Source organism: Trachypithecus francoisi, unplaced genomic scaffold (genome assembly GCF_009764315.1).
Source record: "Trachypithecus francoisi isolate TF-2019V2 unplaced genomic scaffold, Tfra_2.0 Lachesis_group15, whole genome shotgun sequence".
Taxonomy (NCBI): Eukaryota; Metazoa; Chordata; class Mammalia; order Primates; family Cercopithecidae; genus Trachypithecus; species Trachypithecus francoisi.
This window is the reverse complement of record NW_022681460.1, coordinates 57,183,243-57,210,894: the sequence shown is the minus strand read 5'-3', so window position 1 is coordinate 57,210,894 and position 27,652 is coordinate 57,183,243. Positions and strand designations below refer to the sequence as shown.

At 48.3% G+C, this 27,652-nt stretch overlaps 1 protein-coding gene across 3 annotated transcripts in view; it reads left to right on the top strand.

Annotated features, from left to right (window-relative positions):
* The window catches only part of ZDHHC14 (zinc finger DHHC-type palmitoyltransferase 14), a 311,090-nt gene that overhangs the window by 268,959 nt on the left and 14,479 nt on the right, over positions 1–27,652 (top strand). For all 3 annotated transcript variants that reach the window (XM_033234955.1, XM_033234952.1, XM_033234954.1), the window contains 3 exons: positions 9,252–9,354; positions 10,766–10,875; positions 16,869–16,971. In XM_033234955.1, the coding sequence (XP_033090846.1) occupies positions 9,252–9,354; positions 10,766–10,875; positions 16,869–16,971 (316 nt within the window). The remainder of the gene's footprint in view (positions 1–9,251; positions 9,355–10,765; positions 10,876–16,868; positions 16,972–27,652) is intronic.

The following is a 27,652-nucleotide window of genomic DNA, read 5'->3' as shown; positions in this document are numbered from 1 at the left end:
AGTATTACACAGACGATTTTTTCCTAAGTTGGTGTTCCGGAAGAACAAGCATGCATTGGGTGCTGCTGGCTTGCCATGTGTTTCTGAAAAAACATTAGTTCTGCTTATTAGAGAACCAGGTGCTGAGTAGGGCTGGATCCCATCAGCACACCTGTTGGTATTTTTGGTGCCTGCCTTTCCTCTGGACGCCTGCGGCTTTGGAGGTGGCATGGGGATGCCGGCGGGAGCTTACGTCGTATAGCCCTGCAGCTCCTGAGGAAGAGTGTGCCAACCTCAGGGGCCACTCAGGAGTCTAGCCTGCAGAAGCCTCAGATCACAGTGACTGGGAGCGCTAGAAAGGAAGATGGGTCCTGCTTGTCAGTGTGGTGGGGGATTCTAGCATTAGAGAAATGTTAAACTCAAGACCTCCCAACCCCTTCCACTGCCGAGATCCTGAGAATTTGAGAGTGTCTGTTGGGATGGCTGGTTTATGATGGATGAGTTTGATCTGGGGCACGCTCATAAAAGCTGTCCTTTGATTGATAGCAGAACTGCCCACAATTCATCCTCTCCAGACCTGTACTCAATCCAGAGCAAGAGTCTGTAAAGTCCCAAGTTTTTAAAACTGAAGGAAGTTTCCCAGTTGACTTGCCTGAGCACAGCACTGGAGTCTAGCGGAACCTTTGCAAGTGACCTCTGCAGCGTTTTCTCGGGCAAGACAATAACTTGTATTTTCACATTTTCAATGACCTCATATCTAATCTCCTGACCGTGCAATAAAAATATTTTGATGAGAAATAAGGGCACAGGCAAAGGTTTCTCACAGCAGATTTACTCTGCAAAATATCCAACTAAAAACAATGTCATTGAGGAACTGAAAGAGATTAGAAACAAAAATGGCTAATAGACAACCATCCAAGACACCCTGGCAGAAACATCAGTGTCAATGATGGAAACATTGATACACTGAAGGCTCTTCATCAGGCCCACATAAAACCCAGCAGAACTTTAGGAGAAAGGAATCGAGTAGCTTCTACTGTAAGTAAGCCCGGACTGGGTGGTACCTAGTGCCAGAGTGTGGGCAGCCCAGGAGGAGAGGGAGATGGAGGCAGGGGAGTAGAGGAGGCCCTCGATGGCTGTGAAAGAATGCCTGACTCATTTTCAGGTGCTTAGCAGGCCCCTTCCCAGTCTGCACCATCAGCCCTCCCAGGGTTGAGGGATAGGGCAGGGTGTCCGCTGTTGGGATGCAGCTTTGGAGGGTGCACTTCTGGCTCAGAGTCCATAGTCGGTTCTCCTTCCCTCCCTCCTCTTCCTCCTTCCTTTCCACCTCCCGTTGCCTGTACCAAACTCCATTTCCTACCCCTCTTTGTATCAGAGAAGCAGAGGCAGTGGGGAGGGGCCTCTCAGGGCCTGTGGCAGTGGGGTAGCTGCCCCGTACCATGGTACAAGAGCCTTCCCTAGGGACACAGACAAATGGAGAAACTTCTCAAAAAAAAAAAAAAAAAAGGGACTGGTCCCTCTGTCCACACAGCCAGGCATGTTCAAACAAAGGAGATCCACTCAGCAACTATTTCCTGTAAAAATCATTCTACTCAACAGCCACCATGGGCAAAACCTGCCAGGTCACAAGGTCGAGAATTGGGCCCTGGAAGCATGAGGCCGCGGAGATGGAGCAAGCACACAAGTGCACTGGCTTGCCCTCTTCTGCCGGCATCTGCTGCTGCCCAGATCTGGGTTCTCGCTAGGATTCCTTATGCAGAATAAGGCTTGGGGGCCATGAAAAAGACAGCCTGTGCTTGAGGTGGGGCATCCTGCAGGGACATCAGGAGAGGTGGTGGCAGGGGCCTCCGAGCAGGGCTGTGGGAGATGGGTGGGTTCTAGTGGGGGACATGGAAGGAGAGGTCTCAGGCAGCTCCCACAGCCTGAGCAAGGCCCAGAGGATGGTGCCAGGGGCTATCAGGAAGGGGCAGCCCATCTGCAGGGCCACACCTGGCATCCTGGTGGTGTGCCCACTCACTCCACATTGGGCAGTGTGCCCACTGGGGCTGGGCATCAAAAGGAGGCAGAGCTGCCCATCAACATGTGGTCTGCCCTACATCGTGTGAGCACACAGGTGCACTTACACACCCAAGCGTGTGACGGAAAACTAAGAGGGGCTGTGATAGCTGAACTCCTATGGCATGGGGGCAGGTGTGACAGTGTTGAAGACTAAGGGGATGGGGTCCCTTCATCCCCTGCATGCTGGCAGGTGAATGACATCATCAGAGCTGGGTTGTGATGCTTGTTTTAAATAACTTTTTTTCTTTTTTGTTGTTGTTGTTGAGATGGAGTCTCACTCTTTTGCCCAGGCTGGAGTGCAGTGGCAAGATCTCGGCTCACTGCAACCTCCACCTCCCAGACGCAAGCTATTCTCCTGCCTCTGCCTCCCAACCCCTCCTGTAACTGGGATTACAGGCACTCGCTACCAAGCCCGGCTAATTTTTTATATTTTTAGTAGAGACGGGGTTTCACCATGTTGGCCAGGCTGGTCTCAAACTCCTGACCTCAAGTGATCCACCCACCTCGGCTTCCCAAAATGCTGGGATTACAGGCATGAGCCACTGCGCCTGGCAAGAACATTTATCTTGCATCAGGGGACACAACAGAGTAGAACAGATGTTTGCAGAGGAAAGGCCCCCGTGGGTGAAATCGGTGGCAGAGGGACAGCTCAGTAGGGAGAAGCAGGGCAGTGGGATCCGTGCCTGGGGAGGGGTGAGGGCAGAGGAGTAGGAGCATTCTGGCAAGAATGCCTGGGGGAAAGGGTTGCACTGGAAGAGGGATACAGCTAGTGCCAGTTTGGGGAGCAGTGGTGAGTTCTAAGATATGTTTACAAAAAGAACCTAAAAGATAACACACATGAGTCTCCCCATTGGCCTAGAGTAACCTGAAGGTCCTCTCTTTAGTTACTTGCATGAAATATGGAAGGAGGGAAAAATCAGCTGCTTGTCCATGAGAATGTCACAGCCTCATAGGAAATGTTACCCGCCAGGTGCCTGTCGAGGAAGCCACATGGTGATCCCGCCTTGGCTTCTCCGATTTGTGGAGGCCAGAGCCCTCAGAAACACGTGCTGGGGAGCCCAGGGGAAGCCCTGCCCGTCAACAATCATTTCAATGTAACATAGCATTAACATCCAATTAAAGGGATTACAACCATTTTTAATCATGACTTATTGTTCAGCTCTCTCAAAATGTGGAGGGTTTTCTGTGGTTGGTAAATCAAATGTTGATTGATTCTCCGTCTGCAGAGGCTGTGACAGAAAGCATTTTCATCCCCAAGTTGCATTCACTGGACATTGACCCATCTGAAAAGCACAGTGGCCTAATACTTATCGTCTGTTTTAATGAGATTTGGTAGGAGGATCCAGGTTGGCCCACAGAAAGGACACCACAGTGGGAAAATCACTAAGGCAGCACAGGTCTTTTCTAACTTGTCCATCCTGATACCTGCTGATCCTCAGAGGGAACCCAGAAAGTAGGTAGGACAGGTGTCCTTAGGCTGCTTCCAGCTGCAGCTGTGTTGAGAAGTTAATGACTTGCTTGGGGGTGTCTGGAGCTGGAGCCCAGTTCTCCCAACTACCACCCCTCCCTCCCGCCAGGAGACTGAGATGCTTCCTGCTGCCCCTAACCAGCCCAACTGAGGGAGGGTCAGGAGGAAAAAGCATCAGATTGTGTCTCATAAGATCATAAGGTGGGAAGGAGGTTGTTTGTTTTTTCAAATCACCCAAGTCCTACAAGAATATATTCTCATTGTAAAAAATCCCCAGTGGAGGCCGGGCGTGGTGGCTCATGCCTGTAATCCCAGCACTTTGGGAGGCCGAGGCGGGCAGATCACGAGGTCAAGAGATCAAGACCATCCTGGCTAACATGGTGAAACCACATCTTTACTAAAACTACAAAAAATTAGCCGGGTGTGGTGGTGGGCGCCTGTAGTCCCAGCTACTCAGGAGGCTGAGGCAGGAGAATGGCATGAACCCGGGAGGCAGAGCTTGCAGTGACCTGAGATTGGGCCACTGCACTCCAGCGTGGGTAACAGAGCAAGACTCCATCTCAAAAAAAAAAAAAAAATCCCCAGTGGTCCAGAAATACAAGAATGAAAAGAAAGTGTTTCTCTTGACCCTTCCTCCGTTCTGCTGTAGGAACCCTTGCCAGCTTTGATGTGTCCTTCCAGATGGTCTTTGAGTTTGAATACATCCGTGTGCATCATACACATATGCTGATATGGGGGTGGGAGGACTTGCACCTAAAAAGAGCCCTTCTTTTTGCACGGTTCCACAATTTGATTTTTTAAAATATTTCCTGGAGATGTTTCCATGATGATACATGGATTTACCTCATTTTTTAAACTATTTCATAGAATTCCACAGTGTAGATGAACTATAGTTTAATCTTCTGTTGATGGATTAGATTTCTTTTTTTTTTTTTTTTTTTTTTTTTTGAGACAGAGTCTCGCTCTGTCACCCAGGCTGGAGTACAGTGGCGCGATCTCGACTCACTGCAAGCTCCGCCTCCCAGGTTTACACCATTCTCCTGCCTCAGCCTCCCAAGTAACTGGGACTACAGGCGCCCGCCACATCGCCTGGCTAGTTTTTTTGTATTTTTTTAATAGAGACGGGGTTTCACCGTGTTAGCCAGGATGGTCTCGGTCTCCTGACCTTGTGATCCACCCATCTCGGCCTCCCAAAGTGCTGGGATTACAGGCTTGAGCCACTGCGCCCGGCCGGATTAGATTTCTTAATTATTTTTACTGTTCAAGAAATGAAGTAGTGCATTTTCTTCTGTGTATCTCTGTGCACACGTTACTGTGTCTCTAGGATTGACACTGGATGTGCCATCTCTGAGTTGAAGGGAAGCACAGTTAAATGTCGATAGGGATGCCAAATGCTCCTCTTAAGAGACTGGACCAGTCTGAGCTCCTGTGTCCCCACATGTTTATGGCACTGGCTGTGAACAGTCTTGTCATTTTGGCCAATTTGATGAAAAGAAAAATAATTACATTGTTCTAATTTCTGTTTTCTGGATAATAGATTGTACCTCTTTTTATGTTCAAAGGCCTTTTTCTTTTCTTATCACAATGTATGCCAGTACATGTCCATGTATCAACTGGGTTATTTGTTCTTTTTCTATGAACATGTAGGGTTTCTTTATGTTTCTCAATAATCATCATCATTATCATCATCATCATCATCATCTCTTAGATATCCTTTGCCAATCTCCAAATCCAACATTTACCTTTTAACTTTACTTTTTTACACAAATGTGTTTATTAATGAACACAATCTGTCAATCTCATACTACATGGCTCCTTGGTTTGTGTCTTATATCCTCGCCCCAAAGTTACATGAATGTTTCCTTAATTTTCCTCGAATACCTTTATATTGTGTTTCTTATATTTGGTGCAGTAATTTATCTATCAGATAATTTTGTGGATGTGGTGCAAGTTGAAGTTCTAGCTTTATTTTTTCTAAATGTTTAATGAAGTGTCCCAACACCACTTACTGTTTTACTGTTCTATTCCAGCAGGTCTCAAACTTTTTGGTGTCAAGACTCCTTTACACATTGAAAAAGTATTAAGGACCCCCAAAGAGCTTTTGTTTGTGCATATTTTGGAGAGAGAGAGAGTTATTTATCATGTTGGAAATTACAACTCAAAAAATTTTAAAATACAAGAATGCACACGCCCACATCGTATTTGAACGAGAGCAAGGACATCATCTCCTTGGCCATTCTGGAATCCGGGGAATTCTGGATGTGTAACATATGTGGTCCCATGATCTCTCACCTTTTGTGATCCTCCAAATACTGATGCAGTATTTGGAAGCTGGTCCTTCCCTGCCCTGTCCTGTCCCCTAGTGCAGGGCTGGGTACATAGAAGGACATAGAGCCTGCACTTCTGGGTTTAGGCAGGAACTTGAGATAAGGGTCTCTGCAGAGCAGTGCTTGTCAGAGTTTTTCAATTCCATAAACATTTAGTGAGTACTGCAGTGTGCAACCTCTTAGGCTAGGGCTGTGGGGAATTGAAAGCCATCTTTCTGGCCACAACGGAGACAAACTCTCTTAGCAGGGGTTGTGGGGGAGACAGAGGCGCAGCGGTAGCTGCTATGATTTGAAACCCATCCTCGATGCAGTAAACGAAGTCCCAGCTGCTTATGAAATCGGCTTCCAGTAGAGTTGGGTTGTTTCCTCTTCTTTCTCTTTCTAAAAAAAGACAGTAAATGGGTTTTGATACCTTTAAAAGAAATTTCTATTTCTTGATCTTACATGGCATAGATGTTTTCAGCATATAGCCAGTGGGCCAGTAAGGAATGTGTGTCTGTGTATTTGTGTCGGAGTCTGAGAGTGTATGTGAAAGGGAACAAACCATGTAAGCTGCCACAGGTTTACAAATCCCGGAGAAGCAGGAGGTTGGGGTAGGTCTAGGGCCACCCGTCTCTTGGCAAGAATTAGGAAAGGGACCAGCCCAAGACTCTTCTGTCATCCCAGCAGAGCAGACTTCCAGCATTCAAGTCCTAGCTCTGCTATTTCTCAAGCAAATTACTTCATTGCTTTCTGCCTTGGTTTCCCTGTCTGTTAAGGGGGAGTCACACTTCTCCCTGGGTCACTCTGAGGTTTAAGCGGAACAGGACCTGACACATCCCAGTGATGCCAGCCATTGTTAGGAATGATGATGCTGATGGTTCCTCGAGACCTCCTGAGTCAGCTGGGTCCCAGGGTGTGGGTAGTGCCAGCAGGCTGCATCTTGCATCTCGCATCCTACTTTGGATTCATGTCATTTTGACACAGCTGCAAGCTGACAGTGGAACTGCATTCCATAATTTACAAACTGTGTCGAAAGCACATGAGATATTAATAGAAAAGCTAGCCGGGCTCGGTGGCTCACACCTGTAATTCCAGCACTTTGAGAGGCAGGGGTGGGAGGATCACCTGAGGTCGGAAGTCCAAGACCAGCCTGGCCAACATGGTGAAACCCCGTCTGTACTAAAAATACAAAAATTAGCCAGGCGTGGTGGTGGGCACCTGTAATCCCAGCTACTCAGGAGGCTGAGGCAGCAGAATCACTTGAACCTGAGAGGTAGAGGTTGCAGTGAGCTGAGATTGTGCCACTGCACTCCAGCCTGGGCAACAAAAGCGAAACTTCATCTCAAAAAAAGAAAAAAAAAAAAAATAGAAAAGCTGCATTTTTTTTATTGTTACTATAAACCTTTAGAATTCTATGTCCGCTGGCTATGATGCCTCCCAATGAGGGTAATGAGCATAGTTGGCATTGCCAAAGGAGCTGCAGCCACTTTCAGTCTGGGATCCTCACTGCTCGTACATGCCAGGTTTCATATGATTCATACATAGGAATGTTACATTCACTTTGACTTTGCCATCATTCTACCTGGATCGTAAACTCTGGGTGACACATAAGTATTTCTGGGATTGCAGTTTGGCTCTTCATGTATTATTCAGTAAATAAATCTGGTTCTGTTCTTGATTCTTTTCTACCTTGGCTATTTCTTGTTTCCGTTCCATGTGTCCCCTCCTCTTTCTGTCTCCTGTCTTTTCCTTGTAGCCAGTTCAAACCCATTGCTAGTGTCTAATGTCATCTCCCTCTCACACAACCCAGCTTTCCGGACTCAGTCTTCCCACTGGCTCCCTCATCGTGTTCCCTGGACTCCACTTCACCTCTTCTTTCCAACCAGTGCATGACCTGAATCCCAGGGGAGTTGCCTCCCAAGTCTGTCCCCTCCTGGCAGGGGGGATGTGGGTAGGGAGAGGGGCCTCTTTAGCCCCATTCTGTGGGAAGGCAGTTGAGAATGAGACCATCTTTGCTGCCTGGGACACCATCCATGTGACCCCACGTGCATACAGAGCCTCCACCATTGCCATTTGCCCAGCAGGGGTTGCCCAGGCTGGCGGCAGCTGTGGATAGGGGTCTGCTTCCCTGTGTCTCTCTGGTCCCCTACCACTCCCTGCTACCATCTCCTTCTAGAGCAGACCCAGTGGTTTAGTGTGATGTTGAAAGTCAGTCAACAGGCAGAAGCCCATTCCCTCCTGTTTTGCCTGCAGCCCTTTGTGCCCAGATGGTGACATTGGTTAACCATGGCACAGCAGACCACGGCACTGCACTGGGTAATGTGCTCAAACTTCTGGTCTAAAGATGAATTCTCTCCAGCCTGGAGAAGATCATCACTGATAGGTTCCGGCATGGTCTATATGGCATTCATCCTCGGAAACATTAGGTGAGCAGGAGCGTTTCTTTCTCCAGCCTGTAATATATCGATAGGGGATGCCAGATGTATGTGTAAACTCCCAAACCCAGGATGAATGGATTTTTTGCCCTGAAAAATATCTGTATCCTGTAAATAGAATTTTATAAGCATTTGTGGGACAGAAAAAGTCTCTGGCCTTTTCACATTGCCACACTCTGGGGTGATGGATCTGATCTGCTGAAGAGCACCAAGCTTTTTTCCCTTTGTGTTAGACACATCTTGCGGAACTCTTGACTTCCTCTCTCTCAATGTCCTGCGAGAACTCATGGTTCCCAGCTGCCTATCAAGCAGCTGAGGATGGCCATATAGGTCAGGGGTTGGCTGAAAGGCTGGGAAAACTCCCCCAAGTAAAAATACTCCTCACCCTGATGTCACTCCGAGAAATGCCACTGCCGGTTCAGGGTCTTATTTTCTCCTTCTTCCCCTTCTCTGTAAGCAGAGAAGAGGCCGTCCACTAAAGCAGAGGGCTTTCTGGGCCCCAGAAGCTATTCTCCTCAGGGGAGACGCCTGTTGGCACTGCAGTCCTCAGCATTCAGAAGCCAAAATTAGAGTCTGCGATTGATGTGCGAGTCAATATGTCATCCTTTCACCCAGAGCCTGAGCTACAGCCAACTCAAACCAGTGTGCTTCCTGATCAGGATGCCACAGTCACTGGCTCCACAGTGAGGCACAGAAAAAGGTGAAGGTCAAGTAGAAGTCAGAGGAAGGAATTGGGTAGGTGACGCCCAGGGAGCCCTCCAGTCATCACGGAGCCACAGAGGCTGCTCCATGCTGGGGCATGTGACACCCCCTGCCCTGACGGAGGCTTCCATTTGGTTAGACGAAAATCCCGGAAGAGCAAGAAGCAAGGCAAGGCCGGGCAAGAGAGAGGCCAGCAGCTAGAGAGTGGCCTGTGCCTGGGGGGATTTGGGTTCCAAGCCTCCATCACGTCCACCTCTTGCACAGCCCCTCACTTCCACTTGCCTCCTTGACTCGTGTCACTGTCCTGGAAGCTGTGGTGTGCTTCTTCTCTGTCTGGTCCATCGTTGGCCTCTCAGGATTCCACACCTACTTGATCAGCTCCAACCAGACGACAAATGAGGATGTAAGTTCCTGACTACACGAGACATGGGTGTGTTCTTGGGTTTTGGGCAATGGAGGAGAAGACGGAAAGAAGAGGTTGGGCCCAGCTTCTCCCATACATCCCGTTCCAGATGTGAGCCCTTGGGAACAGAGACGGTGCCGTGGAAACTTCACATGCCATTCTGCATGTTTCTCTACTGGGAATCTCTATGTTCTCAGTTTTTCCGACCACATCCATTAGATACTAAGGTTGGCCAAGTGACACCCATTTCTGGCCCTGAAGAGAGTATTCTTTCTATTCCTTTGAAATGGTTTCGTAAGCTTCTTATCACACTTCCCCTGGTAGAAACCATGGCGGGCCAACATCTTGGAGTGAATGTTTGAGTCTGCCTTTCATATTTAATTTCTCTGTGGGAGGAAATTGCCCTGACCCAAAATTTAACTTTTTATCCAGGATTGTCTGGCTGTACTTAATACAGATGAAGAGGAAGTATGAAAACAGGAAACGAGGCCGGGCACGGTGGCTCATGCCTGTAATCCCAGCACTTTGGGAGGCCAAGGCGGGCGGATCACAAGGTCAGGAGATCGAGACCATCCTGGCTAACACAGTGAAACCTCGTCTCCACTAAAAATACAAAAAAAATTACCCGGGCATGGTGGTAGGCGCCTGTAATCCCAGCTACTCAGGAGGCTGAGACAGGAGAATCGCTTGAACCCAGGAGGCAGAGGTTGCAGTGAGCTGAGATCGTGCCACTGCACTCCAGCCTGGGTGACAGAGCAACACTCCGTCTCAAAAAAAAAAAAAAAAGAGGAAACAAAATGTTAGAGAATTTTTCCAGAGCAGCGTGGTCCACTTTGCTCTTTACACTTAGATTTTGACAAGTCTCTATCCACACGTGAATTAAATGTCTCAGGATAGGTCTAGTTACCTTAAACAAAAGCTTGAGAAAATAGGTTGTGATAAGACACATGAGATAAGAGAATATTAATACAGTTATTTGTACTTGGTAGCTACAAATATTAGAATATGCAAAACAGACTATTTTGGTCACATGAAGAGGCTGAATTATTTCAGTCTGTAAATTAGCAATTAGGGGAACCATTTCACCTGCCATTCATTTAATTATCATTTAGGGCACTAAATGTGAGTATGAAAAAATCTCTGCTGGCTTATATGAGATGGCCTTTTAGTACCATGTGGCACAAATAAAAGATGATTGTCCCTGAGAATATTATTCTTTCCCTAATCTAACCTGCTGTTTTAGGACATTTCCAAGTCTGGAGTAAATGCCCATTTTCTTTAAGAAAAATATCTCCATTTCTTTGGATTAAAGATGATTTGCATTCTTTATGGGCTTCTCATGGTCCAGCTTACCTCAACCGTGCGTTGGTGTGAAGGATATTGCTTGTTACTGACTTTCCTTTTCTTTCAGATTAAAGGATCCTGGTCAAATAAAAGAGGTAAAGAAAATTACAATCCCTACAGCTACGGAAATATCTTTACCAATTGCTGTGTTGCCCTGTGTGGGCCCATCTCACCAAGGTAAGACTCAGGACGCTTCGTGTTCTTATACAGACCTTGGAAAACCAAATGCCTCAGCCGTTAGCACAGGCCCCCCGCCCTGGCGGAATGGGTTGCCGCCACCAGGTGACCGCTTTGTGCAGCGTGGACGTGGCCTTCATGAAATCGAGATCTGGCTGTGTGTGTGGTGTCACACTTCACACCTTTTTCGATCTTCAGCTGAATCTGTGTCTGATTTGGGGAAAATTTCCTGAAGCCCAAAATAGAGAGACAGATACCTGTGGCCCTGCTAATGACTGAGGACCTGCTAATGACTGAAGGTGTGCGCAGGGAGCCGTGGTTAGCATCATCAAGGAGACAAGACACATGCAGGAAGGAAGCAGCCAGAAAGCCTGCGGAAACCAGTGTTGAAAGTTGATTTGCACAGAATAGAAATGTTCATAGGGAGAGAGCCACATGTGCCGCAGTCGTTGAGACTGTGGTTATGGTATTAATGACAATGACACGAACCATGGCAGTAGCTAACCTTTATTGAATCTGTGTTAAGCCCTGCTCTAAGTTCTTTACCTGCATCAGCCTTTTACAAGCTCACTCTGTACCTATAGGTAGGCACCATTATATCCCATTCTATGGATGAGAAAAGCGAGGCACAGAATTTAAATAATGTGCCCAAGATCACACAGCCAGTAAATGCTGGCTAGTCAGGATGCACACCCAGGCCGCCCAATGTCAGAGCCAGTGTGTGCCCACTGAGGCATGCTGCCTCCAAGTCAGAGTGTGCGAGTTTAAAATACAGATTCTTTGTGAGTTACGCCTATGGAGAATATTTTCAACTGATAAATCGAACCATGATCAACAAATAGGTATTGAGCAAATCTACTTGGTCTCTAGAATGAGTTTCCAAGTTATTACTGCTTCCTGCCTTTTGGTCTCTAAATGTGTAAAATGGAGAAATGACAAAAGCCACCATGACTGTGTCTAGGGCAGACCCACTGGGCACCCAGACCTTACCGATATGCGCTTGTGAAATGCAAACTTCATTTGATTATCAGCCTCAATGAATCCTCATTAGAGAGGTAAAAAGAATTCAAGAAAAAAAATCCAAGCACATATTCCAAGGCCATCTGTGCACTGGCGTTGAGTTATTATTACTTTGAGTCATCGTGGTGCTACTGCAAAACTAGAACTTGATCATTTTCTAGCTTTAGCCTAGAAAGTGGGGAGCCCAGCATGCCACTGTCCACCTGAACGAGGCGTCCTCAAGGGTCCCCTGACCTCCTCAGAGGCTTAGAAAGGGCAAGTGAGGATCCTGGGTTTGGGAGGCTGCTCGGTCCACAGGGGTCAGACATACCTGAGCAGGTGCCAGCTCCTCTTGAAGAAACCTCCTGACTCACCCAGGGATCCTTCTAGGAGCTCTTTAGGCAGAAAGTCTCTCAGGCAATGGCTTGATTTGTCACAGCCTCCGTGGTGCTTCCAACTGGCATGTTTGTGGCTAGCAGGGCAGGCCAGAAAATCGAGGGTAACAGCCAGGGAGAGCTGCCCTCTCCCCCGCCTGCAGTGTATGTGTGGGTTTAAGAGAGGATGCTGAGGCCTCAGTTCTGCCCAAATCTCCCTTCTTGTTCCCAAGTCCTTCATCTGCATATGGCACGGCTTTATGTTGTTTAGAGACCACAAACTGTCACAACCAAAATTATTTCCACAACTGGGTTAAATGTGCTTTTTTGGCTGAATTTGGGCTGTATTCTTTCCAAAATCCATGTTCCTTTGGGTGGGGCATATCTTGAGAATGGTCCTACCCTCAGAAGTGTTTGAATCATTTGTTAAAAGGTAAACAGAAGGACATTAAAATATTGAAGAGTGTATTTGAACAGACGGTGATTCATGAATCTGGCAGCTCCAGACTTGAAGCAGTGTGGAGCCCCACTGAAGAGGCTCCAGGGATTTGGGGCCGCACTGCAGGGGCTCCGGGGGAGGCTTTACTGGGCGAAGGTAGAGCAAGGCAAATGAGATATTTGCTTTGTTAAAGTGGGGCTGTAAAGCTTTCCCTGGGTCATTCTGGTGCTTGGGCAGGGACACAGGCTCCTAGGCAGATGTGAGGGGGTGATGCCTACCTTTGCCTCTCCCTGTCATCCTCTCTTGCCTTCCCCTCACCCTGTGCTACCTCGTCCCAGCCCCTGGGCCCCTAAGTGGTCCGGGGCCCTCCGGGGCATCCCAGTCAGGCCCACCCGCTGAGAGTGTGCCCTGCCTCAGATCCACGTGCCCAGACCCCTGTGCTTGACTTGCCCTTTATGGGTTCTTAAACGGTGCCATGCCATGCAAACGAGGCAGAGCGAGTCCTTGTGTTCCCTTTTGGGAGCCTGCATACCAAGAGTGCAGAGACCCACATTCGGTTCCTGCAGTGTCACCAGAGGCGGGGATGGCAGCTGGCTGGGTATGGCCAGGTTTGGGGGAAGGGGTCCTCATATAAGCCTGGCAGGAGGAATGGAAAATTGGGAACACAGAAAAGCCCAAGGAATGGTCAGTGTCACACCAGACTTGGGCCGGTCCCGTGGGTCACGTGGCCACCACTGACGGCGCATGCGCGGTGGAGCCGGCTCCGTGTCAGATGCTGGGGGTGCACGGGAGAGGGGCCGGCTCCTGGGCAGCAGGGACCGCATGGTGAGGTGCATGGGCCGCCCAGGAGTAGGTCTAAGCTGTGATCTCTCCTAAGGGTGAGAAGGAGCTCGGAGGAGGAAGTGGTGGGGAGGGGCAGGGTTTCAAAAGACAAAGGGGGCAGCCTGTGCAGCGACCCGAGGGTGAGGGTCCCTGGCTCATCCAAGGAAATGCTGAGGGGGTTAGTGTCAGGAGTGAGGGGCGAGGGGAGCCAGGCCGAGAGGTGGGACAAGACAAGGGGCGAGGCCAGGTGAGAAGAAGGACGGGCAGAGCCTGCTGTGTGCAGAGCATCGCAGCCCTGGAAGCCCTGCTGCTACATTAAACAGACTGGATGTGATGGGATGATGGCCGAGAACGCTTCATTTTTTTTCTCCCTGCTGTCCCTTCAGACTTTTTTGATGACCTAGTTCTTTTTCCGCTCCTGGATAAAATCCCCTGCAAGCCCCTTAATTTCTCTTGTCATTTTTAAAAAAAAAGAGAGAGAGAGAGAGCGTCAGGGCACTTTCCCTCCAAAATAGTATCATTTCAGTGCATCAGAACTGCCAAGTTCATTGACAGTTAACACTTCTCATCCCTTCACCCAAACCTGGTTGGGAGGACTGTGGGATTCCCTGTTCTCCTTGAGCTCTGCCCCGCACCCCGCCCCCAGCTAGTCCTGTCTCCCCACCAGCTTCCTGTCCAACAGTGAGGAGGGGATTTGGGCAGGGGGTCAGTGCTGTTGTTCCCCTGCCAATGCTCTAAACTGGTGGGTTCTGAGAGTGCCTTGACTAAGAGTTTCCTCTGAGGACCCCCCATCGCAGTTCCCTGATGGAGGCAGGGCCTTTTCTCCTGAGAGTCACTCATACCTGCCACTGCAACCCTGGGCCCACGGCCATGAGCCCTGCACAGGCCTCTCTGTGGGGCCCCCTCTGTGGATCTCTTGGGCTGAGTCCTATCGTAGTTTCCTAGGGCACTGCAGTCCAACAACTGCCATGAAATGGGAGGGTTAAAACAACAGAAAGTTGTTCTGTTACAGTCGGAGGCTCGAAGCCTGAAATCAAGGTGCCGGCAGGGTTGCGCCCGTCCCGAGGCTGGGGAGAACCCTTCCTTGCCTCTTCTGGGCACCTGGTGGGGCCATCAGCCCTCCGCGTTCCTTGGCTGGCACATGCTTCACTGCGGGGTAGCCTCTGTCAGCCCGTGGCGTTCTCCCTGTGTGTCTCTGTACCCTCACCCAGCGTTCTCTTCCTCTCCTCTTTTTCTTCTTATAAGGACACCAGTCACATTGGACAAAGGCCCACTCCAATCGAGTGTGACCTCATCTTAACTTGGTTACATTTGCAAAGACCCTACCTCTAAGTAAGGTCACACTCGCAGGTACCAGGTTAGGACTTCATATCTTTCTGCACAGTTCAACCCGTGACATTTACTCAAGACCTGGTGGTGGTGGTTGTTTGCAACAGAATCTCACTCTGTCACCCAGGCTGGAGTGCAATGGCATGATCTTGGCTCACTGCAACTTCTACCTCCCAGGTTCAAGCAATTCTCCTGCCTCAGCCTCCCAAGTAGCTGGGATTACAGGCATGCGCCACCACGCCTGGCTAATTTTTTTGTATTTTTAGTAGAAACGGGGTTTCACCATGTTGGCCAGGCCTGTCTCAAACTTCTGACCTCTGGTGATCTGCCCACCTTGGCCTCCGAAAGTGCTGGGATCACAGGTGTGAGCCACTGTGCCCAGTCCCTCAAGACAGCTTGGCACTGGCTGTCTCCCATGAGACCCACACCTGGACCTTCACCTAACCCTCAGGTCCCAGTCCCATCCCTGGCTGTCACCCACACTAGAGGGCAGAGCGCCTTTCTCCAAAACAGACTTCTCTGCTCTTTCCCGCTCTGACCCCTTGTACCTTTGAAGGGAGGGTTGCAGCGCTGGTTGAGAACCCCCTTTGATGTCCTGCAGAGGAGGTCCGGCACTTCTCTTTGAAAGGTGGAGATTCTTGTTGCCTGTTGTTTTTTCTAAACCTATGGAGTGTTCAGCTGGAACTGAGGCAGAGAGAGTCCCATTTGAGGATCCCGTCACAGGTGGTCTTTGTGGCTTATTGTTCTGCCACTTAAAGACCTAAAGGCAGTAGTCAGGAGGTTAACTCCTGTGTTCCAAAAGCTGGACTGACACATAGGAGGCCCTGCTTCTGAGAAAAGCAGCCCAGATAGTCAGTCCTCAGAGGCAGGGATGGTCGTGGCCTCTAGATACATTTTTGTATTTGGCAAAATGCTGAGCACCTGAGGAAGAGTCTGCATTGTGAGTGTGGCTGGTCCCACACTGTAGGGGCTGCCCCAGGGATACTCACTTATTAGCTGAACCTCCTGTTGCTGTAAGAGCACTTCTGCCCTTAGACTCAAAGTCAATGCTGAGCCTTCACTGGGGAGAAAAAAAGGCAACTTTACCCCACCTCCTAATGAGCCGAGCACCATAGAGTACAGAAACAGATGTCTTTAGAAGCATTACTCAGAAACTTGTCTGTGGGACAAGGGACCTATTTTTATCATTTCATCCACAAGAATTCTGCGCAGCACCCATCTCTGGGTGTCAGTCTCAGAGATACAGATATTGACACGGCCTGCCGGTCCTTGCCCTCCACACTCTGTGACAGATGTGGACGAGGGGCTCTAATCCCTATCTCTGCGTGCCAGGCACAGGGCCAGCTGCCGTGGGGGTCCACAAGATGAAGACTCTGCCCTTGGGAGCTTGATTGCAGGTGGAAAGTGATGTGTGGGGCTGAGAGAATCGGAGAAGGGGAGAGAGGGGGAAATGGGCTAGGGGCAAGAGTAGGGTCTTTTGAACCTTGCCTTGAAGAATGGAGAGCAGAAGGGAAGGAAGAGAGACTTTGGGAGAGACAGGGGAAGAGTCCAAACAAAAACACAGAGATAGCAAAGCAGAGTGCATGCCGGGCGGGACTGTGGCTCTGTTCCCATGTGGTAGGCCATCATTTCCCACGTGCTACACTGGCACTAGCAGGTACTTGAAACACATTTGCTGAGTGAATGTAGTAAGAAGACGTGCCGTTGAGGCTGGAGAGGAGCACTGGGGACAGATGGTGACAGGTGGGGTGAGACCAGCTTAGAGGCTGCCACAGTTAGTGGACAAGAGGGAGATGCTGGCATCTGAGCAGGCGACACGCCCTTAGCCTGACCAGGAGACAGGCCATGCCACAGTCATGTTTAAAGGGAGAAGGGACAGAATTTGGTCACCAATTTGTACAATGAAGTGAGGAGAGGCGTAGTCTAAGGTGCCTGAGGTGGGCCTATCATGGGAAGAGGGAGCCCTGAAATAGCGCTGCTGCGTCTCTGGCTTTTTATTCACTCTCTTCCTCCTGTGTTCTGTCTCGCAGCCTAATTGACAGAAGAGGGTACATCCAGCCCGACACGCCGCAGCCAGCAGCACCCTCCAGCGGTATCACCATGTACGGGGCCACGCAGTCACAGAGCGACATGGTAGGAGCGGGGGCCACCGCCCCTGTGAGGGCTTTCCTTTTGCTTGTGTGCTCACTAACAAGTCACCGAGCAGCCTTCCTAGCAAACCTCCCCAGGAGCTGGGGCAGCCCACGGCCACCCACACCCTGACTACTGTGCTCAGATAGCAGGCAAGACATTAAACAAAGGCAGTAGCCAGGGAAGCGTGTGGCCACTCAGTTTGGTGTGCTTGTTCACAGTTGTGCAGGGGAAGTCCACACACACGATCCCTCTGCCAAAACAGCTTGAGGCATGTGGATGGAAGCCCCCCTTATACAGGATCAGGCTGTTGTTTGAGGGATGAGACACACGTCCCAGGCAGGGCTGGGTTCGTGGTCTTCCATTTCCCTTTCCGTCCCTTGGTCCCCATCTGTACTGACCCCTCTTCCACTTCCTCAAGCGTGCAGTGGCTGGTGCTGCCAGTTCCCCTGCGTCCACCCAAAGTCTGGGATCAGCCCTGTGCTAAGTAGTGCAAATGATCAGACCAGGTGTATGTTCACTCACTGCAAAACTGACCAGTGCCTCTCCAGGGCACGTGCACGTTTCACGCTTTCTTCGACGGGTAGACATGCTTTGCTTCCTGTGTGCAGGTTCCCAGTGTGCAGGTTTCCAACGGGCAGGTGGAGATCTGGGGGAGGGGGCAGGAGTCATTCATGGACACCAGAAATTCCAGCCTGGCCTGGTCCTGACCATCAGTGTCTTAAGATTCCCTAGGTGTCTGGAAGGCAATGGCCTCTTTTTATTTGGAACAAATCTCCCTAACGTTAGAAGTTCCATGTTCCTGCAGAGGACTTTGTCTTGTGGTGGTCCTGCGCTGTGTGCTGTTTCTGTAGTTGAATCACCCACTCCAGAGCGTCCATGACAGATCAGAGACCTGATTTTCAGGTAGACTGGATGTGGGCAGCAGCCCAGAACACCTTGCTTCTGGGAGCAAAGAACTGCAAGGTGGAAGATAGCAGCCTCAAGAGAGTCCTGAGGCTGCCAGCTTCCACAGCTGCATGAACAAGGCTCAGTCCTCAGCAGAGGTGGCTGGGGTTTGTGTGTTGGTGTTGGTGGTGTCTTATTTGTATTGCTTTGCTCTGCTTTGCTAATAAAGCGTTTTCTCTCCCTCTTTCTTTTCTTTTGCTTTTTTGTTTTTTTGTTTTTGTTTTTGTTTTTGTTTTTTTGTTTTTTTGAAACAGAGTCTCGCTCTGTCACCCAGGCTGGAGTGCAGTGGCATGGTGTCAGCTCACTGCAACCTCTGCCTCCCAGATTCAAGCAATTCTCCTGCCTCAGCCTTCCAAGTAGCTGGGACTACATGCAGGCTAATTGTTGTACTTTTAGTAGAGACAGGGCTTTGCCATGTTGGCCAGGCTGGTCTCAAACTCCTGACCTCAGGTGATCCACCTGTCTCAGCCTCCCAAAGTGCTGGGATGACAGGTATGAGCCACTGTGCCTGGCATGTTTTCTTTCTAAGCAAGTACGTTTATTTCAGGGTCCTTGCCCTCCACTCTGTAAGGGATTGGGGAAACAGCTTGTTTGGTCATAACTCATGCACTCAAGGGACCCTTTGAGGGTCACTCCCCCATGTTCTTCAGAAAAGGAAGCTGAGAACAGAGGGAGGAAGAGACAGGCTCGCAGGAAAGGGGATTACATTCACGGAGACCACCTGTGTTCAGGGCGCGTGGTGGTCAGCACCTCATTTAACCCTAAAGCCACAGTGGGAAAAGGGGACGCTTGTCCCCACCTTTTTTAAGTAGGAGAGATTGGTCATCCGTCTACCCAAGAGCACACAGACACTAATTTGTGGGTTCAAAACTAGCCTGGTGACTCCAGTGCCCATGTTAACTTCTGATACTGCATGTCCGCAAGTGCACAGGCATTAAAGACCAGGAGATCTGTGCTCAGAGGCTTTCTTCATGATTCGCAGGTGCACAAGAAGGGCCCTTAAGGACAGAGCTCACCAGAATTCTGGCCACAGCATACGTTGATCATTTCTCTGATGTGTGCATGTGTCTACACACAATAACCTCTCATTCAATCAGCCACTCTACCTGGGTTCCCTCTGTGTGTTGAGGACTAGACTAGGAGCTAGAGATACAAGGTTTGTGGGGTATAGCTCATCCACCTTCAAAGGGGTCAGCAGTCGGGGGTGGCATGTGAGCAGATATATGAAGGAAGCATTAAGAACCTTCAGTAGAATTGACCACTGATGGTAACTGTCCTTGTCAAAACCAGTGAACTTACGTTCCTCTTACCCTGTGATCCCTGTAATACTGGGCTCACCAAGTTCTGCAGGGTACTGATCTCAGCAAGTTCTATGCTTTGTTGAGATTAAGAAAATTAACAAAGGCTGTTTACAGGTGGTCTCACCAGGAAGCCACTTCAGGTCAAGACTAGGTGGGACATAATTCATCAATCCAGCAAACCGTTATTGAGCACCTACCCTGTGCCTCTGTGATAGAGAAGGTAGCTTTAACCATGGAAATGGGGAGGTCATTTTACTCCATATGGCAAATCAGAGTCCCCTCTGGAGTCCATTCATTCTACACCCACAACAAGACTCTGGTCAAGCACACATATCATGACATGACAGAAATGCTAGTGTTCATTTGCCTATTCCTGTAGGAGTCACCTTCCAACTAACTAGTACCGCTGAAGGCACTGGACTGTGATGTTGTAAGGGTTGTTGGAAGAGGATGCTGCAAAGGTTAAGCAGCCTGTTACCATGCAGCAGCTGCCTGTTGGTCACCCCTTATCACTCAATTCAGTGTAAGGCTACTGTTTTTTTTTTTTTTTTTTTTTTTTGAAATAGTGTCTCACTCTGTCGCCCAGGCTGGACTGCAGTGGCGTGATCTCCACTCACTGTAACCTCCATCTCCCAGGTTCAAGTGATTCTCCTGCCTCGGTTTCCCGAGTAGCTGGGATTACAGGCACCCGCCACCACACCCAGCTAATTTTTGTATTTTTTAGTAGAGACGGGGTTTCAACATATTGACCAAGCTGGTCTCAAGCTCCTGGCCTCAAGTGATCCACCAGCCTCTGCCTCCCAAAGTGCTAGGATTACAGGCGTGAGTCACCGCGCCCAGCCTGTAAGGCTACTTATTAAGGCATCTGTTCATCTGTGGGCTTGAGTACTGTGTCAGGAAGTTTGAAGATACCAAAAAAAAAAAAAAAAACCCAAGGCTCCTTGCCCTCCTATTCTCCGCTGTGACTGAGGATGAGACAGCCTGAACACCCCAGGAAAGAGCTGCATGTGATGTCACCATGCCACTGAGCACCAGGCACATCAGGAGGAGCTCTGGACCCGGAAGCAGAGCCTCTTCACTGCTGGTCTCAGGCTGAAGGCATACAGAATCATGGCGGGATTGAGTGAGGACCTGTGTGCAGCCCTGGTCACCTGCCCAGGCTGACAGTGCATTCTCTGCCATGCACACCTGAGTGCAGGTGACTTCACATCTGCAGCATCTTCTTGCCATCCATACACACAAAGGGAAGAGAGCATCATTTTTGTTTTTTTTTTTTAAGGCAGGTTCTCGCTCTGTCACCCAGGCTGAAGTACGGTGGTGAGATCTTAGCTTACTGCAACCTTCACCTCCTGGTCTCAAGGTGATCCTCCCACTTCAGCTTCCTGAGTAGCTGGGACCACAGGCGTGCGCCATCATGCCTGGCTAATTTTTGCATTTTTTGTAGCGACAGTTTTGCCATGTTGCCCAGACTGGTCTCGAACTCCTGACCTCAAGCAATCCACCTGCCTCAGCCTCCCAAAGTGTTGGGATTACAGGTGTAAGCCACTGCATGTGACCATTCATTCCTTTACTCAGGCATGCACAAATCTTTCCAGAGAGCTTCCAGGGGAAGGCTTGAAAGCACTGTTGGGTGTAAAGAAATGAACAGGACTCATGTGCACCTGGGAGCTGTATAGTACAAAAACACTCCAGTGTCACAGCCCTAATGAATCCATGTCCCGTGAGTCTAGGCTCAGGCACATGACATGTGCAAGAAATTTCAGGATCAAGGTCTTAAAGCCCATGGACTCCATGGTAAAGAAGCCCTCCATCAGTGAGTACCATGGTCTACCGTCTCCCTAACGGAGACAAAACTGTAAGAAATCTCAACATCCTGGGAGTCATACACATGTGAGTGCTACTCTGGATTTGGTAATAGCACAGAATTTTAGAGTCAAGTCCCTTAAGCAGGATGTTCCAGCCAGTGATAAAAGCTGTACAGAGACATCTCTTCCACATGGTAAATGCTTTCGAGTCAGCTAGCAGGCTTCAAGATGCCTTTTCACCCCATCTGGAAGAGGAAAATCGGAGATGGGGATTCATTTTGCAGAGACCAGACTGCTGCCACTTACTAGAAGCATAACCTTGATGGGTTGCTTAACCTGTCTGCCTCCATGTTTCATCTATAAATAAGAACATTGATATTCTTACCTTGTAGGGTTTCTGAGGATTAAGTTAAGACATGTAAAGCACTTAAAACCTTGCCTAGTAGAAGAGAAGTACTATTTAAGTGTCAGCTGTTACTATTATTATCTCCCTGAGATCCATGAGTGGCAGGATGAGTGAGCTCATCTGGACCCTCTTGCAGCAACCGGAAAACAATAGAGATGACTGGCATGAGGGAAAGAGCCCAGGATGGGAACCAGGGAATGAGAGCTCCCATTCTGGCTCCTGCCAGTTAGCTCCCTGATGATTGGCAGGTCACTCTTGCCTCACTAGTCCTCAGTTTTCCTCATCTGCAAAATAGGAGCTGGGATTAATTTGTACCTAAAGCCCCCATTTAGCTGTGAGCCTTTTGTGAGTCTCTGATCCTTGCAACTCCACTAGAAGATTAGGAGGGCAGAGACAACATCTCAGTCGACACACGCAGGAAAGAGCTCTCCAACCCCCAGAAGGAGGTAAACACCATGACTCTCAGCTCCTCCTCTCCTCCCACCCACCCTGACCAACAGCCCCCAAACTGACTAAGCCCGCACTTGACACAGGACTGGGGGTGTGCTGTGGGGCTATGTGCGGTCTGACCATCATACCAGAACTTCCCTGAGAGTAGGAGTGTGTGTTGTTTTTCTTATTTGTCTCCTATTTCTTGAGTTTATGGGATACGTCCCACTTGGCCATGGTGTATAATCCATTTTATATGTTGCTAAATTCAGTTTGCTAGTATTTTGTTAAGGATTTTTCCATCTGTATTCATAAGAGAGTTATCTATAGTTTTCTTTTCTTGTGAAGTCTTTGTCTGGTGTTGGTATTAGGAGGTAATACTGGCTTCACGGAAGGAGTTGAGAAGTGCTTCTTACTCTTCTGTCTCTTGAAAAGTTTGTGAAGAACTGGTGTTAATTCACCTTTAAAGATTTGGAACAATTTGCCAGGAAAGCCATTTGGTCTTGAACTTTCTCCGTGGGTATTTTTTGATTACTAATTCACTCTACTTATTACAAGTCTATTCAGATTTTTTACTTTTCCCTTGGGTCAGTTTCAGTAGTTTGTGTCTTTCTAGGAATTTATCCATTAAACAAATTGGAAACAAATTAGAAGCAGTCAAAGACTTCAGTGAAAGTCAATAGGCACTTGGAGTAAGCCCTGAAGGGAAGAAATTGGTATTTTGTTTAAACATTCTGTGAAATGCACACGCCAGCCGAGAGAGCTGGGAACCTCTAGCAGAGCGAGTTCCAGCGTGGGCTCCGGGCCCCGCACTGTTGCTTTGCTTTCTCCCGCTTTGAGTCATATTAAGGCCATGAGAAATACACAGACCAGTTAATTTCCAGGAATTGTCAAAACATGGACAAATGATCTGAAATATTTCAAGACAACAATACAAATTCTCTGGGGCAACTGTAACATTCCTCTCCTTTGATTTGCTTCGGCTGCCGGTAACAGATATCCCAAGCAACAAAGACCATCACAGACTGAGCCAGCACATCATGACCAGCAGTGCCTGGGCGAAAGGGTCCTGAGGCCCTGTGGTTTTCTGGTCTCTGATGCCGTGATAGACACCCAGGGCACCCACCCTCTGTGCTTGGAAAGCCTGCAGCACCATCGCTAAGAGCAAGTGGTCTGGCAACTTGCCAAGCAATCTGTCATCTTCCTTTTTACTTATTTCCTATTTTGGATATAGTTAGATCTCAAAATCAATAAAAGAGTTCTTGCGTTCCAATCCCCAATTAGACAGATGGGAAAACAAATACACAAATCTTTTAGTGTTGAATTAGTCAGAATCGCAAGCTGAATTTCAAGCCATTCTAAGAACGGCACAAAGTTTATTTGCTCTAGAAGCATACTGTGGCCAGGTGGGTCTCTGCTAAGGTTTAACACTCTAGAATGGACGGAGCGTTGGTAATATGATACTATCATTGCAAGAGTTGCCTAACTTAATCCCCATAGCAACCTGCAAGATAGCCTGGTTTTACAAAGGATGAAACTGAGACTTGGATATGTTGAGTAACTTGCTCACAGTCACACAGCTGGGAATGCAAGGCCTATGTGCTTCTTTTTTTCTTTTTCTTTCTTTTTTTTTTTTTTTTTTTTGAGATGGAGTCTCACTCTCGTCACCTAGGCTGGAGTGCAGTGGCACAATCTTGGCTCACTGCAACCTCCACCTCCCGAATTCAAGTGATTCTCCTGTCTCAGCCTCCCAAGTAGCTGAGATTACAGGCGTGTGCCACCATGCCAGGCTAATTTTTGTACTTTTAGTAGAGAAGGCGTTTCACCATGTTGGCCAGGCTGGTCTCGAACTCCTGACGTCAGGAGATCAACCCACCTTGGCCTCCCAAAGTGCTGGGATTAGAGGCGTGAGTCACAGTGCCTGGCCCAGGTGCTTTCTATTACAAGTCATATTTCCATTTGAAAAGCCCTCAAGTTGGAAGCAGGTGACCCTCTTCAAACCTGGCCCTATGTCTAGGAGCTGAGGGATAATTTATTACACTCTGTTGCTCCTCAGCCCCAGACCCTCATTAGAATCACAGTACTGATCTCTGCATCCACTTAAGTCAGAATCCCAGAGTGGGCAGCCAGGCCTTGGTAGTGCTATGGACCTGGAGAAGACTTTAATTGGCAGCCAGTATTGAGAACCATCGACATAGCCTTCAGATTCTCTTGTTCTCTCCAAACGTTTCAGTTAAATGGAATAATTTTGAGCCATTATTTGCTTTGGCACAAGTAAGTTTCTTTTATCTTGAAAAACCTTAGGTCAGTTTCATTCAAGTAACACATGGTCTATTCAGAGAAATGGGTATTTGGAGGATTTGAACAGAATGTGCTAGAATGTGACAGACTGTTGGGGGAGGGGCGGGGGAGCTTCAACAAAGAGCACTTAGGTTTCAGGCAAAGTTTCCTGGAGGGGACAACATCTGAGAATTCGCCACCCAAAGGCAGGAGGGATGTTTCAAGCAAACAAAGCACAGGCATGTGTGGGGCGAAGCCTCTTGGTGTTTCAAGAGGGGGTGCAAGTTGCAGGGAAGTGGACTTAGGCATGTGGAATGTGGGTGCCATGGATACCTGGGGGTGGTGGGGAGCAGCCCAGCAGGTAGCTGGACGGAACGCTCAGGGAAGGTTTGCTTCCTGTGTCGATGGAGAAATGGTCTGGTTGGTAGAAAGTCACTTGGAAACAGTGGAGATGTGAATCCCTTTTGTCAGCTAGCCTAGAAATATCAGTCACTCTGGCATTTCAAAAAACCTGTAAGACTTACTCATGTTTGTTATCTGAGATACTAGTCCAATTTCATCTTACATGCTGGAAGATTATTTTTTGAAATCAGCACTCATTAAATTTTCCTTTCTCTGTGCCCACCTCTGCTAGCTGTGTCCCCACCAATTCAAGTGAAGTTTCTTCTTGGTCTAATTGGACACAAGTAAGAACAACAGAATAAGATAATCCTGAAAGATAATGGAAGGAAAAGCTTTGCAAATAGCCTGTGCAGTGGGGATTGGCAGAGAACAGCTGTGGGGTCAGAGTACCTGGGCTGGCTCTGACCTTTGCCAGCCCTGACACTTTGGGGCTGGGTGATCTTGGGCAAGTCACTTAATCCCAAGAGCCTTAAATCCCTAAACCGTAAAATGAAGAAAGTGATACTGATGTTCACCTCCCTGGCCTGTGGTGAGGATTGACTGAGATTCTATTTCCTCTTGCCGTCAACAGTTTATGACCTAATAAACTGGAGGTGCTTTTTTTGTTTTGTTTTTTTGAGACGGAGTCTCGCTGTGTCGCCCAGGCTGCAGTGCAGTGGTGCAGTCTTGGCTCACTGACACATCCACCTCCTGGGCTCAAGCAGTTCTCCTGCCTCAGCCTCCCAGGTAGCTGGGCTGCAGGCATCCGCCACCATGCCTGGCTAATTTTTGATAATCCTGGAAAAGCATAAGCAGGACCCCAAATCAGAACTCTGTACGTGGAGTAATGAAGGAGTTATTGTCCCCAGACATGGCATACCAGATTGCAAATTAATAAAGATGGAGAACTGTATTTATATAGAGCTTTGCAATTTACAGAGCACTGAGACATACATTTTCTAACTTACCCCTTTATTTATTTTATTTTATTTTATTTTTTTTTTTGAGGCAGATTCTCACTCTGTCACCCAGGCTGGAGTGCAGTAGCATGACCTCTGCTCACTGCACTCTTGACCTCCTGGGTTCAAGCGATTCTCCTGCCTCAGCCCCCCATGTAGCTGGGATTAAAGGTGCATGCCACCATGCCTGGCTAATTTTTGTATTTTTAGTAGAGACAGGGTTTCACCATGTTGGTCAGCATGGTCTTGAACTCCTGACCTCAAGTAATCCGCTTGTACTTGGCCTCCCAAAGTGCTGGGATTACAGGCATGAGCCCCCATGCCTGGCCTGGAGGTGGTTTTTAAACGTTCAGTTGAAAGTATGTGCAAATTCTCCTTGCAGGAGCTTACTCTCAGGAGGTTCTTAACAAATATTAATTTGTTCCAACTTCTTTTCCTCATTCCTTCCATCCTCCAATTTTGCCACATCTCCAAAGACCTCCACCCTGAATAGGGAACTAGGAGCTAGAGGGAAGGAGTTATCTTTGATGTAGTGACATGTCATGGTTCCACAAAGTTATGGCCATAGTGGGATGAAATTAATCTGTGAACCAAGAGACACATGTCATGGTCATTCAAGCCGTCAGACACTGTAGGCAAGTGCCCATGTACTTTTCCAGGAACTATAAAAAAGTGTAAGACCTGGGAAAAAAATTACAAGCTCTAAAACATGAAAAGAAAACTGCAAAATCAAAATTGATAAATGCTTAATGTCTTTGAGACACATGAATATGTTAACTTCATTAATTGTTAAACTTAGCACTCATGAAACTTTTATGACAGTTTAGAAATGATTTGTACGTTGGGTTTTTCTTACTTCATCAGAATCCCCAAGCACACATATGATTACATGGAAATCATTACCAATTACAAAGTAAGTTGCTCATAGATGGATAAATTTAAAAGTCTAATTAGCTTGGAGTCCTGTGCCCTCCCCTTGCTGTGAGAAACCCAGGCTGCTTCTGGAAGAAGTCCTTTTGGTCTCAAGGCTTCTGCCCCCTGTTGGAGTGCCCCAAGTGCCATGAAAACATCTGCAGGAAAGGATGAGATGTGTTCTGTGTGGCCCCACAGGTCACAACTAGGACCAGAGAATGAGTCTGGGTTTCAGACTCTACTCAATCCAAGAGGGAATGGCCCAGGACCCGGAGTCCTCACCCAGAGATGTCAGACTTGGGACAGGGAGCATCTCCTCGCAGTGCTGGACAGAGGACTTCAGCATTGGTGGCAAGGGCTGAACATCGACCTTCAGGGTCCTGTCCAGTGGAGGTCCCCTCCAGCAGACTCTTCTTTGTCGTCAGGGCTTTGAACCCATTGTGTCTAATCAACAGGCCAATATCATCAGCAGATAATGTTCCACTGGACTGTACATTTACCGGCCATTCGGGTGCTGGCGAACAGGCCTTTCTGTTGCTTTGGTTGTTCTTTATGGGCTTCTGTGGTATAGGGACCATGCTCACAGGACTGTGGAAACGCACTAGCAGGGCTGGCGCTAAGTGGAACATGAGACCTGATGCTCTTTCCCGACTCTCCTCTTTGCAGTTCATCCACCTTCACACTGACGCGGGGCTCAGCAATTCCCAGACTATACCACATGGACATACCACGTGCCGTTCCAAGCCTTCCACGTACATAACTTCTGCTAACCCTCACAGCACCCCTCTGAGCCTGCTACCAATATTATCTCCATTTTATAGATTAACAAAACCAGAGGAAGGAGAGCTTAAGTACAATTTTCTAACAAAAACATCCTAATTTGACCCCGGAGCCCATGCTCTTAACCCTATGTTATGCACGTCAATAAAGAAACATCTACAGGGGCTGACTGTGCATAAAGTGATTTTCAGCCACACTCTTTCAGTCCCCACAACCCATTACCCTTACCCACGCTCCCCTGTGAAAGCCTGCACTTAGGAAGTTATCAAGCATTAGTCATTTTTACATGAAGGGGAGCTTCAGCCAAACTTCAGGGATTTATGAATTTCAATTGTCAATGAATATTTTACCTTCTATTAAAATGCCTCAGGCTTTAATAATAATAATTGAATGCTTCATTGCTGTTTGTTTAGCACATCTACCCGGAGTCTAGAATAGTCCCTATGATAGTTGGTTTCAGCAAATGTTGGTTAAACAAGAAAG